This window comes from Myripristis murdjan, chromosome 3 (genome assembly GCF_902150065.1).
Source record: "Myripristis murdjan chromosome 3, fMyrMur1.1, whole genome shotgun sequence".
Classification (NCBI taxonomy): Eukaryota; Metazoa; Chordata; class Actinopteri; order Holocentriformes; family Holocentridae; genus Myripristis; species Myripristis murdjan.
In genome coordinates, this window is record NC_043982.1 from 30,535,863 (window position 1) to 30,552,792 (window position 16,930).

Genomic DNA, 16,930 nt, shown 5'->3' on the forward strand with positions numbered 1-16,930 from the left:
AGTCACCCAGCTTTTGGTGACGCAAAGCTGACTGATCCCCTGTATAATTATGTGGTGCACCAAAAAAAAAAAAAAAAAAAGACAGATCAACCGCAAGCCTAAGAAAGTAAAAAAGAAAGTCAGTCCAACTCAGCCCAGCTCTTCTATCAGTCCCAGTGGAGCTCTGCATAGGAACATGAAGCTGCATTTAGAAAGATGATTTCTAGACTACAGGTATCGTGAACAGAATAATCTGCACACTAGAGTTGGCTCCCACAGCTTTTTACTGTATCGCTTCAGACATAAGTGTCTTTTCAGTCTTCTGTTAGATTACATATATACAGAATGTAATCTAACAGAAGAAAAACATATATACAGAATGAATGTAATGACTCGGGGAAGCTAATTTTGGCAGTTTATTGTTGATATGTGCTGTTAAAAAATAAATATCTCTTTAAAAATCTTGAATATTTTAAGTGTTTAACTTTAAGTTAAACACCACTGCTTAAAAAATTATGCAGCAGCAACAATGCAACAAACAAACCTTTTATGCCACATGTCCAACTCCACTGAGAGAAAACGAGAAGAATTGTAATGTGGAATGTTTAAGTGCAATAAAGAAAATTAGATTTTCTTTTCTTTTCATTTTATAGGTGGGATTTCATGTCCTAAAGTTACTATAAAATCAAAATCATTTGAGTGTTAAAGCCTCCCAAAGTTAGTTTTCCATTTATTATGACTGGAACAACTCCAGGCTGTGCGTCCTGATTACATCACCGTGGTTTCTCGCCTGAGGAGGGAGTTTTCCATGTTGATAAACATTTATTTGACGGACCTGGGCCAGAGCAGTATAGCTTGTATGAATTCATAAATCCAACAACATTCCCTTTTAAGAAAATTACTCAAGAAATTTTAAGATGGAATAAAAGTGTTCTCTGTGGCTTTCGAGATGCAAATGGGAACTGGCACTGTAATGCTATTAAGGCCTTGGATATTAAATAACATTAACATTAAGAATGACACATAATCGTTTTAATTGTCTGCAAGAAGTATCATGAATGCCTTTTCTTTTTACACAGTCATGTCAAACTAATGGAGAAAAGGAGGAGTGCTAATTTTTCTTGCAGCTTTGCACTGTAGAGTGTCATTGCTTATTTGATACTTGGCACCCAGTGCACTTCTGACTGGCCTGGAATAGGCTTCCCTCTCCGTGAGATCCATCCCAAGATTTTTTTTTTTTTCCAATTTTTGGACAGGACATTACTGTAGAGCTTGTAAAAGTGATAGTGTGGGACACCATGGAGGACATTTCTCACGCTGTCTCTTTTGCTCTAGGACTGTCCTGGTCGACAGGAAATGCAGAACTCTCTGAAACAAGTGCAGAAACTTCTCTCAGCTCATGAAGCCTCCTACTTGCAGAGTCTCCGCACCCTGAAGAAGAAAATAAACCTGCTACAGGGCACAGCAAAACAGCCCGCTAGAGCCAACAACAGTGAGCAAAACCTGTAGAAAGACTGATCAGCAATGCTAAAACATCTGCTGTTGCACTTTTTTCTAATCACCTCTTACATTTCCAACAGACACGTGTCCAAAACTGGATGCACCGGCCAATGGCAGGAAACTGGGCAAGGTGCTGACCGTGGGCCATGAAGTTCACTTTCTGTGTGATGCTGGCTATGAGCTGGTGGGGTCAGAGAGCAGAATATGTCAGGAAAGCCTGAGCTGGAGTGGCCAGCAGCCTCTCTGTCGAGGTGAGTGAAATGCCAGCCAGCTAGACAGCGCTCTAATTGCTACTGTCTGTCTTGCTGCACCGTGATGGTCACTTTCTCCACTCCTTCTCTCCCATCTCTCTCCTCTCTTGCCATCACTCATTCTTTTATCTATGCAACTGATTTCTGTTGCGACCCTGTCATCACCCTCTTTGTGCCCCGCCTTCCTCTCTGTCTGTCGCCTTTCCTTTCTTTTTATACATCATATATATTACGACCGATTTTTCTGTGTAGATAAGATACATTTCATATGCATGGCATGATCATATTTCCTTTTTATGTACTTTCTTGGTCAACCAAAGAGCTTATTGAGTGCAATGACATATGATATTCCAGCCTGGGCCCTTGTCTGACAGCTTGCCAATTTTCAGATAACGCTTCAAAGGCTGTTTGATAGAGACAGGGCATCCCCTGCACTTTGGCTGCACCTAACATTAACTCACTTGCTCTCTGGCTCATTCAGTCTCTCATACACTGTTATACAGACACACACACACACACACACACAGTGATGTCATGCTCTTCTTCATTCAAGCTTCAAAGGTATTGGGTTACATATGTCCTCATATCTCTGGCAAGCTAAAATGTTGCGCAGCAGTTCCCTCGTATAACCCTTCGTTCTGTCTTCCCCCTCAGACAGTAATGAGTGCGCGTCCGCCCCGTGCCTGAATGGTGGGACTTGTGTGGATGAGGTGAACCAGTTCTCTTGCATCTGTGCCAAAGGCTGGGCTGGAGCGACCTGCCAGAGCCCTGTGCCAACATGTAGGTGTAAAACACAACATACTCAAACCTTGCATACCTGATGGAGATGTAGTTCATTACAGGACAAGTCACATTCAAACAAGCAGTTCAGACACTGCACCTGCAAGTTTACTGTAATATTAAGACCTACAATGTATAAAACAAACATTTTAGTGATGAGGGGACACTTGAGATAATTGTGGCCAGTATAGTTTTATCAGTTTTAAACGTAAACTCAGTCCAAGGCAGGTGCTGATTGGATGGCAGTGTTACCAGCTGAATCAGTGTGGCCCGGTTTGTTTTGTTTCTCTCTATTTATTTAATTTTTTTTCACTCTAATATACAGTAAAATACTGTAGGTGAGAGCTACACGCAGGTAGAAGTGGATTTAAAATGTAGCCTGACCATGACAGATCTGTTTTTCAGCAGTCAGCCTGAACACTGGCTAGACTGTGTGAGCTTTGTTTATCCATTCTGACAGCCTACAGTTCATCATGTTGCAAACACACACACACAAACACACACTCACTCGCGCGCGCACACACACACACACACACACTCACACACACACAATCACAAACAGACAGTTCACACATACAAATCTTCATATGAACAGTAGCATTCAATTATGAGAAAACCACCAGATGTGATATTTTTTTTCTGACAAAATTATTACTTGCATAAATGTAAAACTCAGTATGGGTTTTTACTGACGCTATGATTAATTTTACATGCTTTGTAACATTTTAGACGGTGTAATTAGTTGTCTTTTTGAAATATTAAGCACTGAACATTAGGTAATATATGTTATGCATCAGTTATATATGGAATTCAAATTAAACTCTGATATTTAGAGTCATTATACCTGCACTGTTCAGTGTTTTGCACTAAACCTATTTTCAGTTCCAATATTGCCGTATATTCACAACAATAGACAATATGCAATTGCAATCCATCTCATACACTGATACAGAAAAAATGCACTATCATAGTTGTTAATTAACATTATTGCTAATAAAGATGATGAAATAAATACATTTACACTCTCTAAAACTCTGTGCACCCTCACTGTTTACTTATTCATCCTCCTCTTCTTCACTCAGTCTTTGTCACCATGACAAACACCTCGGCCGCCTCCTCCTCAGTTGCTGCTGCTGGTGCTTTGCCAGCTGCCACCACTGGGCCTTTTGTCCGCCCATCACGTTGCACACAAGTGCAGGGAACCACCCACTGCACCTGTGAACCAGGATACACCATCTCTGGCAGGGACAGCAACACCTGCACCGGTACAACTTGTGATAAAACCAAACGTCAAATACACAGTTATGCATGTGCATTTCTTATGCTTTCATATGTTAACTCTGTGTGTGTGTGTGTGTGTGTGTGTGTTTACTGTATATTTCAGATATTGATGAGTGTGAACTGTTCCATAATGGACAGGCTGGACGACTATGCTTACACTCCTGTGTTAACACCCCTGGAGGCTACCGCTGTACCTGTCCTGCTGGATACAACGTGACCCGCGATGGGCGCAGTTGTAAAGGTGAGCATGCTGCTTTTTTTTCTTTTGAAAGAATTAATTTTTTTCAAAATTTCAGGAATTTTTGCCAGATGTTATATTCAGTATTCCACAAGATGGCTCGAGTCGTTCAGAGTGTCCCAGACAACTCCACAGGACACGTCAACAACACATCCACACCTCAGCGCAACATTCAACACTGTGCAGTGGGACCTTCAGCTTGGCTTTTCTTAATTGTTTCTCTCTACAGGTCAAGCCAGGCAAAGTGTCCTGCCCTGTTTTTTTTTTAGCAGGGTTTTCTTTTCATTTTTCATCTGACAGCAGGACATATGTATTATATTTAATATAGGGACTTAAGCATTATAAAATATAGATGATGAAAGCTACATGTAATAAAGAGGTATTATAGGTACTAATGTAATGTTGATTAGCTGTTTCTTCTATTTCTAAAATTATTTAATCGTGTATGCCATGAATCTCATAGATGAAAATCATACCCATATGTAAGGCATGCACTGTGCAGATTAACTGATTTTGAATCTTTGTTTTCATTATCATCTCAAGAAATAGCCCACAACATAATGGTTATGATCTTTGCCACTCTTTCCTTTGGTATTTGACTCTCCTTTCTGCAAATTTGTTGACCTTTGTTCATATGAAAATGTTCAGCTCTCTGGTTGTGTTTATTTGATACATTTATCGCTTTAACTCTGATGATTTGTGTTGTCTTTTTTCCCTTTTTGCTTGACAAATGCTTCTTACCTTTAAGTCTCTCATTTAAAAAAGTAAAACAACAAATTTGAAGGAGGGGGAGGATACCTGCAGAGAAAAACATTCCCCCAGCATCAGAGTTGAGTCTGTTGTGGTCTGTGAGGAGATGACGAGGCAGCACCTTGGCTCCATCCATGACCAGATTGCTCATCTGCACTTCCATTGCAGGGGCTGGTATTTCGATTATTGTGTGATCAGTGGCTTTGCAGTATTTGCAGGTTGCACTGCTGCAGCTGCAGTAACTTCAGTGCAGTCACATTTTTTAAAATTCCTTCCCCCTGAACAGGTAATATGCCGAACTTGCTTTGGATGCTGCTTGGAAATGCTGGAGAACACCATCAGACTCTCTCAGGCACCCACCTTCTATCAACCCATTTTGATCCTCCTTTCATCAATCCTCTGACTTAATTATTATACGGCAATGTTAGTTATCTGCCTCTCTTTTTTTAATGTTTAGGTGTATAATGTCTGTTTGCGCTTTCATCCAAACAAATGAGAAAAGGTTTTGGATTCTTCTCCATTGTGCTGATGGTGCTTGGATCCCTCTGATTGCCAAAATGTGACTACCCTGCCATATTAGTTCTTGAATGAATGTCTTAGGTCTTTTTACCTTTTATAGAGCAAGCTAACCACTAATGATTGCAGGTTTAAGACACATTTTATGACTTAATTGTGTATTATGAGTAAGAAAACACCCTAAACTGGCACTAGTCTGGCCATGACTGTGAAGCTAGTGACCACACCGCCTTAGTCAGACACAGCACATTATTTAATCTAAAGTGAAAAACAAATCAGCAAGATTACAAGAACAATCATCAGAGGACCAAGCTGTAGGATATATAGTAATACGTTTCTACTTTCATAATTTATTTTTTTCCTTCCCCCCTCTGTCTCACAGACATTGATGAATGCGCGACCAGACAGAACAACTGCACAAGGGACCAGATGTGCGTTAACACATACGGTGGTTTCCAGTGTGTCCGCGTGGACTGTCCCCGAATCCGTAATGCTACATATGTCAAGACATCCCCTATGTGAGTCATATCCTAATTCTGATTCTTTTATTTTGTTTTTGCCATCATGGAATGTTTCCCCAGTTATTAAAAATATTTATGTATTTTGTGATATAAGAATTACAAGCAGGATTAAGACTAAGGAGGATTAAGCCTGAGATCAAATAAATGATCCAACAATATGACCATTTTCAGGGGAAATTAGGGGAATTTTCCATAGACGAAGCAAAAGCTTAGTCCATGGATTCAACTAATTAGCATTTCTCATGCACCCTGATCATGGTATTCTGTATTTGACAAAGTATACCCATCACTTCCCCACTCTTCACTTACTTGTCCTGTTTTCCCAGGCGTTGTGAACGTAACCCCTGTCCCGTGGACAACAAGGCATGCTCTCAGGCCCCAAACTCCTTCTCCTACCATTACCTGTCTGTGGTGTCCAATCTGTCTGCTCCTCGCGTCATGTTCCGTGTGACAGCGATGCGCCCAATGGGTGACACGCTCCGTTTCTCCCTGCTGGGGGGAAAGCAGGCTCGACGCCACTTCACAGTGCAGCGTTCAGACCGGCAGACGGGTCAGCTGATGCTGGTGAGCCCAGTGCAGGGCCCTGTCACGCTGGAGGCGGAGGTGGAGATGAGCGAGCTAGAGAAACGTGTCCAGCTGGGGAGGTACATCACCAAGGTCACCATGTTTGTTTCCCAGTACGAGTTCTAGAGAGAGAGGAGGAGGACAGAAGGATTGGAGTGAAGACACACGTAGGGTCCATTGGCTAAAGAACACGTGGACCAAACAACAACTGGCTTGCATTTTGCTGTGGGCTCCATGTTTGGTTAAGGCCATGTAATAATCTGATGTATAGTGGTGACCATCTTAGAAGTCTTGCATCACAGATCTCTCCTTATCTCCTGCATTAATATGTACCCAGGAGGAGATGTTGAAGCCTATACATTCTCAAAAGTGTAGTAAAGTAGTCCTGAGCAGGCATACTGTCTCTCAGATGACGGCGGATCAGCGGCTGTTTCAAACAGCTGCTTGCAGTAAATGTATTAGAAGATGCGCTCCTCAGTGGCTGTATCTGTAAAGACTTACACAAAGTTGAATTGAGTGAAGTGTCTCAGCTTGCTTAAAGGTGCACTATGTATGATAACTTATGTGCCAGTGATATTCCAGTGTTTTTTGTCATCTTAGTCCTGATTTCAATCAATCCTCAGTTTTCTTTAGTGCTCCTTTAAGTATAAGAGCAAGACGTTTACATGGATTACCTATAACAGGTTCATGGCACAAAGATAAGAGAGATAGGGGCAGTAGAGGTGAAGAGGAACATGAGGTAATCCAACGCTTGACTGGGCAATAACTGGGTACGGCTGGCAGTCCACACTGAAACAGAGTGCCGTTTCCATAAATGTTGACAGCCCTGCCATCAGTTGACCTTTAAATGGTGTATACTGTTTATGCGATCTATGATATGTGAAGATTTCCTAATCCTCATTACAATCACATTTTTATTTATATTCTGTTGTTAATATAACTCTAAATCTGCTTGCTTCTCATCCAAACATCATTAAACTTAACCAACAAAACATACAAAGTGAGTTCTTTTATTTCAAATGAACAAGAAATGGCTGGATACTTTGTGAATGTTTTGAATTTGCCCTGCTCCTTTGCTCGCAAACATACTGTAAGAGAGGTCTGATATATGTGAGCCGTGGATGTTTGGGAAACACTTCAGTTCCTGCAGGACAGAGCGGTGCTGTTCAGCAGACAGGCAGCCAAAGACATGCTCCTCAAAGAGCTACTATGTCCTTACAGTGCATGAATGACGTTAATTTTTGAATACACAAAAACAAGCCCACGTGAAAGTGCACGTTATACACATGCATCTTACAAGTAAGGCAATTGTGATGATTTGCAGTTGCTTGATTTTTTTTCCCCCTTTTGAGCAGCTGTATGTTTGTGGCTGGAAAAAGTTTGTAGTGGGGGGTTTTAGAGAAGGCTGAAGAAATGTGTCACCTCTGTGCTGCACTGGCCTCTAACTATCTACTGTCTGAACTCAATCAGGTTTTTGGACATGAAAACACTCATAAACACCATACACCACCTTACCCGACATGGAGACAGGCGAGCTGCTTCACTGGAGACAAACAGGGTGTTTTCAATCTTGCGGGTGACAGAGGAGTTGCGGAGAAGGCACCACACTCACCAGGGACACCATGGACAGGGCGGGGGAGAGGGTGCTGGCTGTAGAATCCCAAAATGAGATTGCATGCTGAGTGAAGAAAAAAAAAAAAGATGCACCGAGATAGGGAGGCAGACTGAGAGTGATGGCTGAATGGACGAGCCTGAATAGCAGACGATTCACTCTAGCCAGTCAGTCAGTGGGGTAAGAAGAGCAGGCTGAATTAAAAACCACTGTCTCCATTCTCACTCCAGAATAGACCTCTCACTGTTCTTCACTCTATCTCTCCCTCATCTGTCTCAGTGAAAGAGTAAGAGTAAGCAAAGGGAGAGTTGAATGGCAGCCTGTCCCCATGTCAGCCCCCCAAGGAAAACACAAAGCCTGTGTGATGACGATTCAGTGTCCAGCAGTTCCACGGCCCCGCTTTACTACCCTCCTAACCACAGCTCCCAGTCCAGCACCATCCCAACCACAGAGCCTTCATCCATAGCTGAGCCTTAATTTCGGTCAGAAGTCTGTCTGCATGTCATTATTTGTCCTATGATGAATTGGTTTGCAACTCATTCACATACAAACACTTTAAATGTCTTCCCCCTCTTGCTAAAATCACAATACTGTATGCTGCTATCTGTCATCAGAAACTCCCAACGTTGAGCTGCCAGTGTTTGTTTCAAGGTTGCCACTCAGACGCAGCCAATGGGCTGACCCAAACTCTTTTGTTCCTATTAGACAAAAATCTCATAATGGGAAATGCAATTATTTGAACTTTGTAAAAAAATGAAAGTTTACATGTTCAAGCAAGCCATGCTAGAAAGACTGTATAGGTCAAAAATAAACACACAGTTAAACACACAATCTATAGATAGTTATTTATATCATACATATATAATTTTGATTTAATTTTAATTTTACTTTAATCAAATACATATGTGCATAGTTTTTCTGCTGCAGTTTGCATTTTATTTTTTATTTATTTCTATTTATTTATTTTATGCTACAGTCCGGCCTGAATTGTCTGTTATTAAACCTCAGGAAAAGATAGTGGCTGGGTTGCATGAGGTGAGGGGGGAATGTTGACGTGAAATCTATGCTCTTGCTTACTCCTCAAATGTCCTGCATTTTTTCAGCAATGTACAGCGTGCACAATAAAAACCTATAAAAGTACACATATACAAAGCATGGAACTCTAACACTGAATCTCTGTTATATTTAGTCATTTTGTCTCATATCCAGAGTTAAAAATCTGTTTTTTCTTGAAGCAAGTGCAAAAAATCTGCCAGTGGAATGAGATAATCGTACATGCTTCCAGTGACGTTTTGCATGTTTCAGTTTTTCAGGTTGCAGAAAGGCAGAATAAGGCAGATCTAAATATGAGTCAAAATAACTTGTTAAAATAGATATTTTTTTGCAGTGTGAGAGGGTGAGTCTTTCTGGCCTTCTTTTGCTGCTCACCCCTCAGTGTTCCCTCATTTCCTCCTCAGCTCTACCTTATCATATTACATCCTCTTTCTCATTCTTCTATCGCCAGTCGTCCATCTCCAGCACCCTCTTCCTCTCTCCCATGTGACCGACTCACACCGTATAGATAAAACCCACTTAATGAGTGCCAGTAGTGTGCAGGGGACTGAAATCAATATCCTCAACTCAGCCTGCTTCTGCAGTAGTCATAAGAAACCAGCCCAGTCTCTTTGAAGGTTGGCCTGGCCATCACTGGTGCATGTGAAAGGGAATACCATGGCCTGGTCTGAAGTTTAAATAAACAATGGTCTGAAGTTAGCATGGCTCAGGGCCATACAGCACGGGCATGCCGGTAAGGAGGGGTGGGGGTGACAGTTGTGCGGGTCAGCATGCATAACAGCAGTGCCTGGCTGTTACAATTGGAGGTTTGTGAGAGGGAAGGCTAATGGAAATAAAATCTTACCTGTGACCTTGCAGGTTCCACAGTACAGAGCCGGTTAAATACAGTCAGGTAACTGGATGTGACAGGGTATGAGTGGAGGTTCAGACTGTACCTTATTTTTTCACCCTGAATCTGACATTGGATCTGTCCCTGCACCCATAATACTCTGTAACTTTCTTTTGCATTTCTCTGTTCAAGTCACATTCATAGAGTTTCATCAAAAACATGCCTCAAAGGACATTTCAGAGCGAGTGCCTTCCTAGATGTAACTAATCAGCGAATCACAAAACAAAAAGATGTACTACTGTTGTAATATTCAAAAACAAAATACAACGTAGAATGTTAGAGAGACTTAACAGGCTGACCTAACATAAACAACTGGAATATCTGACACCACCGACTTAAGACCTGCGATGCTTATTACAAGGAAAGAAAAGCTGTTTCTGCCTGTCTCCGGTCTATCCTCTTTTCAGTTCATCATCATTTATCATGTATTTTTTCGTTTCAGATTGTGCAGGTTTCGTCAATGTGTCAAACATTGTAATCTGTGCTCGCTGATGTCCATCCTGAGTCATGGTGCTACACTGCCCCCTACTGCCTGTAAAGAAGACAGACTGTTTAAAAAGTCCAATCAAAATCACAATCTGTGACTGTTTCTTGCGGCACCCTCCTTTAAATTTCTGCATAGCCAACAAAATGATCTATTGGCTTGATATTTGACCACTCCCAAATGAATTCTCTGAGTTTATGATATTCAAATATTACTTTTCATTTTGAAAAGTAAGCTGTAAAAAGCTGGTTTGCATTTTTAATCTTTGGCAACGTGGCAGTATAATCAAACTTAATTTGAGCAATAAAGATTTTTTCAGTAATAGAAACAGACTTTTGTACTTTTTGAAAGAGAAACTTTCCATTAACAATGTGAATATGCTTGAGCATGCTGAATCGATAACAATTACATTATTAACGGAAATCAAAATTATTGAAAAAAAATACAAGTTGAATTATTATGTTGCTTTATGCTGATGTTTGAACCAGACAGCTGAGGGATGTCAAGCCACCAGATGGCACAAACAGCACAGTTTTCATCCAATCCAGTTTTGAATTCAAGTTAATCTTTTTATTCCACCCATGAAAAAAATGTTGCTCTCCCAATATAATAAACAATGTCTTCATTAACAAAAAAACAAACAAACAAACAAAAAAAGAACAGGCTGTAAAGGACATGTCCTCTTGGAAATGTTTCAGCCAAATAACAGCAAAGGGTGCCACAGCTGTGTCACACATGGAGTTTCCCAGAGTCACCTGAGATAAAATAGGCCCAACAGAACGAAACAATTATACTGACAATGTGTGCGTGTGTGTGTGTGTGTGTGTGTGTGTGTGTGTGTACACCATGATGGGCAAAATAACAGATTGCTTAAATGAAAAGTGACTTAGTATCAGAATTACATTTGTGTACATGTGTATCAGAAACATGATGCACAAGTCACACATTTAAAACATGTAGTGTTTTAAATGAGAGATGGTCTGAAAACATGAAATAATGTTCTTTGTGAATCTCAAATGTTTTTGCATCATTCATGGAACAGAGAATTGTTTCCCAAAACCTATAAAAAAAATGCCATTATGCAACCATTAAATCTGCCTCACACACATTTTCTACATGACACTGACTACCTCTAAAGGAGACAAGCAGCATTAGTCCTAATCTTTTCATTCGGACTTCTTCTTTCCATAGATACCTGCCCTTTTCTTTAACTGTGTTTTGCACTTGGTAAAGATGTCTTTGTTTTTCCTTGTCCCACCAGCAGCAACAGAATCTGAAGCTCTGTGATTGGTTGTTACCTCAGGCAATGTACTGTGAGACACATAGTTGACTTATATCCTGACATTTTTACAACAACGTGTAACTGTGCATTTGCATTCAGTAGACCTGCACTTTGTCTATTTAAAATAATAATAATAATAAAAAAAACACTCTGTTATTAATTAATGGATAGACTGATAAACAGCTCATAAATTATGTTTGGCAAAAACAAAACTCCAGTTTGCGAAACAATCACTGTTATAATCTATAACCACAGGTGTTACTGGATTTGAAGTAGGTGTAAACATTTCTGAAAAATGCTTATTGGATTATATTCACGTACCATTTATCTAAATTTAAAACAATAATTTACATGATTTGAACAATTTCACTTTCTTGCAGAACTAAACTGATGAGTCTCATGGGCAATGGACCGTAAATGCTGTCATAAATCATAAATCATACTCTATAAATCATTCTGGTTAATAACCTGAATATGATTATGTTTTCATACATCAGTTCTTGATGGGTACAAAGGACAGAGAAAACAGCTGAACTGTGGGAAGGGAGGCACATTGTTGCCCTGGAACAATACAGAAGTCCTGGATGATGATAGCCATGTATTACATTCACAACCCCAGATGTAAAATCTTCAGCATAATGTCCTTTATTGTGTCTCGTCAATACAGAAGGGGCCGGATCTTTTAAAGTCCTTCCAAACCCATACATGATCGGTGTGTTCATAAGTAGTCGTAATAATTAACTTGGAGTAAGCACAGCGATCGTAAAGCACAGGTATGTAATGAAAACAATTCAGGTCTGGGGGGTGAGTTGGCAGGATACCCAGGTATTTCATACACATTCCCAAATAAACATCTTCAATGTAGAGAGCTTTGTTATGTTTAGAACTGTGCACAACCTTCCTGGGGAGGTCTAAAGACAAGATGTAGCCCATTCCTATAGAATAACATGGGTATTTTGGCTCAGGGAAAACCTCCACAGGCAGGTACCACTTAGAGCTTGGGTCTCTTGAAACCACAGCATTACACTCCACCATCCCAGTCATGTAATTGATTTTTGGAGCATTTAACAGCATGTTGATCAAGTTGTCTAAATTCAGGAATGTGTCTGAGTCAATCTTCATGGCATAGGAGGCACTGGAGCAATAAGAGTCCAGCCACTCCAATATCATCATGGTCTTGATGGTAAGGTTTTTGTAACAATCCACAAAATCGCTCTGGATGAGGTCTTGATGCTCTCTGCTCTCCTGCAGCACCTGCTGTTGAACCTGCTCTGCTCCCTTTCCAGTGGGCAGCCCCAACAAGAAGAACAGTTTCACCACTTTGCCCAGGACGGTACTCTCATTGCCCCACGTGCTGCGAATGTTATTGCGATGCCCCCTGTTCTGGGGAGCCACTGGAACCATTAGGACCAGGAAAGGCTTCTGCTGCTTGCATTTCTCTGGCTCATTTATAACAAAGTGGTACTCATGAGGGTATTCCACAAAATACTTGTGCTTCTCCAACTTAGGCGCCGACTTATGAGTGAAAGAGAACTGACTCGGATCAGCCTCAAGTATGATGACTGATGTAGCGAAAATCAGGAACAGAAAGAGAGTTAACAAATGACACCAACATCCCCATCTCTTCTTTGCCCCCTGCTGGATGTCTTCACTCCTGTTGGATAATGTGTTTGAAAAAATACAAAGAAGTTGCCATTAGTGATCATTGTAATCACCGTAAACACAATTTGAGACATTACAGATAAAGTATGTTATGCTATGAAAGGAGTTCTGTATATTTTCTGCAATACAAACAAAGGCATAAAGGAGTAAGAGGTAACAGCAAGCCAAAAAAATCTTAAATACATCAGGTGTGCATCAGTTTGTTTGTTCCAGAAAATAGGCCTCGGTGCTGATAGCCTCTTCCAATAATTAACATTAGTTACAAGAATTTTACTGTATTGAGACCAGCTTAAATTCCAAGGTCCAAAGGGGGTTGAAATCAGTTCAAGACCTAGACCAGAATAAGATGAAGTTGGCAGACTGGCAGACACTGACATTCATATCTATGGGCAGCGTTGGGAAGTAACTAGTTGCATGTTATTAAAGTATAAAATAAATGTAAGTGTAATCAATTACAGGTACTGAGAAGAACAACAACACTGTCTATGGGAATGTAGAGTCTCTAATCCACCTGAATTACATGTCTTTAGAGTGTGGGAAGAAACCCATGTGAGCAAAGAGAAGGGGATGTGGTGTCTGATTTACACTTTTTTCCTGTGAGGCAACAGTGAGTCAGTGAATGAGTGCACGCCCACCTAGAAAATATTCTTCTGTGTAATGTCACTAATTCCCAGGGGCAATAAGCATAGAGACCATATTTTCAGAGGATATAGAGACGGGTCTGAGTATCTTCCCACCTTGTCTCAATGAGGACCTCTGTGCGTTCATGACAGGGGTTCATGCGGCAAGCGCTTCGGCAAACCCCCATCAGTGCTGTGGGGTAGACTTCAAAAAGATTGAAACTGTTCATAAGAAAAATTTCTGTCTTTCACTGGCCACAGGCTCTGACTTCACAGGAACAGCAGCTGCCATTAGTGCAGGATTTGCAGACAAATTTTGCCTCAAGCCAGATGACGACCTTTTTGGAGACACAAAACAGAAATAGAACAAATTATTCATGCATTTCCTGTGAATACAGTTTTCTTGGGATTTGGTGTCATTGGTCCAGAATCCACTGGAACGGCGCTGGCGGAGAATTTAGTAACAGGATGTGCGTTCCGGTTATTTGTTTTCCCTTTATTCTCTGGGGGAAAAAACGAGTAGTCATGTTACGATGTCAAATCACCCCTATCTCTGTCAGCTGATCTTTCCACTTTCTCTTTTTAAAAAGTCTAAGTTTTATTTCTACTTTTGTAGAAAAAAAATCTCACACCGATCACTGAGATAAAACTTTAAAATATCAGAAACTGAATAAATACCCATATATTATTCATGTCACATTCTTGATATGTTTAGCAGAGTTTCAATTTCACCAGCATGAAAATGTTGATAAACTGGATTTGTTCATATGAAAAAATATGATTTTTTAAAGCTGCCTGAAAGCATATTTTTTGGAGGATTTGTTAGAGATAGTACAAATCTAAGAAAATCTAATAGTCCTCTTGGCCTTTGAAATAAAGACTGAGTAGAAAGCAAACTGGAGAGGTTTATTTTTTTTTGAACAATGAATGTGAGCTTTCAACGAAAACTCTGATGTCCTCATTTATTGTTGCTCTCATCATAGGAAAACAGGCTCTTTTACCTACCTGTCTGAGACGTTTCCTTTTTCTGAACATCTCTACCCCATGCCCACACCGACACACACAAGGGCATAGGTTTGATTTTGACATTGGTGGGGACATAAAAGTGTTCCAAGGCCGCACCCTTGACAGTTGATGGTTTTGCATTTATGACTGCAGTTTCCAAACACATGCCTATGCCAGTCTGTATCTCTACTACCTGTTACCTGACAAAAATATATTAATGCATGACATATTAACAGTGGGACAATTTAGGATGCAACAGCCATAGATTTTGATGGTATGGTTATAGTCTAGATATAGAAAAACTTCTAGATTACAGAAAAACCAGTTCCACAATTATTATGTACAATTTATTCCACATCAATATGGATATATATAAAATCACATGAACATTTGTAATCTGAGGTTTTACTGTATTTTCCTCGCAGACTTTCTTTGTTGGTGTTTTTCAAACAGTTGCTGCCTCTCAACACACAAATGATACATGAAAATAGTACATATAATAACAAAAAGAAGTGTATCTCTTTGGCTTTAAATTAAGCTTAAAAAAAAAAAAAAAATCCCTGTGTTGTTGAGGCTCTACAGTTCTATAACCTCAACAATTTAAATCATGGTTGGTAAAAAATGGGTAATTCCTGCTTCCCTAGAGACAACAGGCTAATGTGCCTGATAAAAGCTCTCATTTCAAGGAAGCATGCTGAACTATTGTCATACCTGCCACCTGACAAAATAAACAGTGAAGAAAAACATCAATAGCTTAGTTGACTATTATTGTTATTTATGACCATTATTATCAACTACACATCAGCAATATAATAAATAAAGTGGGCCTATTTTCTTTGAGAAACTTCTTATGTCCACTTTTCTTTTTTTGGCACCCATCCTGGCTGTGCCTCAAGTTATTACCACACACACACACACACACACACACACACAGGCACAAATGTGAATGTAATTGCTGATACTAACTGATATTAAACTCCGTCTAGCTGACGTGACTCAGGCAGAACAAACACCCAACATGTAAATGGGCCTTTACAGGTGCAGATGCACACGGACTGTAGCTGCTGGCCAACCGGCGAGTTCGGGGCTTGTCGGGATTCCCAACAGGCCCTGAATCCCCCACAAGGTCTTGCGATGCTGTTGTCACCGGCGGGCAGTGCTTTTGGCTAGCAGCGAAGGTGGAGATTTCCCATGAAAAGACTTTCTAACTTGATATTTGAGGAACAAAAATGTAATATTAACTGGGAAATCAACACCAGGCCTCAAGGATTTAATCCAAAGGAAGGGACAAAAATTGTGAGGACTTTTCAAACGGAATGGTACAAAAGGAAAGACTGGGCTGTGTGGATGTAGTCAAGCTAGCAAGTTGTCATGCTTTCCGAGTCTCCTTTTCTCGGCGGGTCGCGGCAGCGTCTGGCTGAGCGAGGCTGACTGCGACCTGCACAGCCTGCCGAGGGCTTTGCTGGAGCACCAAACCTCCACAGCCCACATCCGCTCTCAGATCAACCTGAACACCTTTGGGAAGAGCCGGACAGACACAGCGCTGGATTAGCAGCACGGGCTCCACATCAGTGCACATGACGAAAAGGTAAAAGCTAACAGGGAGATTTAAAAGCTCAGAAAATTAAGTGGCAGTAATTACGTGCGCGCTATAATTTGCCGATGTCAATAACTACCGTACATTTTCGACAGCGGCAGCTTGATTGACTTTGCAGTGGTTTTAATATTTTGAGTTCTACTTAATATATTTTTATATGCATGTACTATGCGATTCAAGCTCTGGCTGATCCTGCCTACCCAGCCACGGACCTCACTGCGCGTTAATTCATGATATACATTGAAACGGTAAGTCCAAAGCATTAATTTTAAAGACACCTCAATCGAGGTGATGGATTTGGGGCATGTGTCTGAGTTAACAGGGATGAGCCAAACGTCTTTTTATT

The 16,930-nt window shown here is 40.6% G+C and overlaps 2 protein-coding genes across 2 annotated transcripts in view; one reads left to right on the plus strand and one right to left on the minus strand.

Annotated features, from left to right (window-relative positions):
* LOC115356647 (fibulin-7) overlaps positions 1 to 7,356 on the plus strand; it is a 10,011-nt gene extending 2,655 nt beyond the window's left edge. The window contains exons 2-8 of the mRNA XM_030047868.1: positions 1,315 to 1,471; positions 1,560 to 1,730; positions 2,385 to 2,510; positions 3,593 to 3,775; positions 3,895 to 4,032; positions 5,678 to 5,813; positions 6,143 to 7,356. Coding sequence (XP_029903728.1) covers positions 1,315 to 1,471; positions 1,560 to 1,730; positions 2,385 to 2,510; positions 3,593 to 3,775; positions 3,895 to 4,032; positions 5,678 to 5,813; positions 6,143 to 6,506 — 1,275 coding nt within the window. The 3' untranslated portion in view covers positions 6,507 to 7,356. The remainder of the gene's footprint in view (positions 1 to 1,314; positions 1,472 to 1,559; positions 1,731 to 2,384; positions 2,511 to 3,592; positions 3,776 to 3,894; positions 4,033 to 5,677; positions 5,814 to 6,142) is intronic.
* Positions 7,357 to 12,332: 4,976 nt separating this feature from the next.
* LOC115357228 (beta-1,3-galactosyltransferase 1) lies at positions 12,333 to 16,566 on the minus strand. Its single transcript, XM_030048646.1, has 3 exons — positions 16,420 to 16,566; positions 15,699 to 15,705; positions 12,333 to 13,262 (listed from the first exon to the last, which is right to left on the minus strand). Exons 1-3 carry the CDS (start codon positions 16,564 to 16,566, stop codon positions 12,346 to 12,348), a joined length of 1,071 nt encoding a protein of 356 aa, XP_029904506.1. The 3' UTR covers positions 12,333 to 12,345.
* Between the last annotated feature and the right edge of the window lie 364 nt (positions 16,567 to 16,930).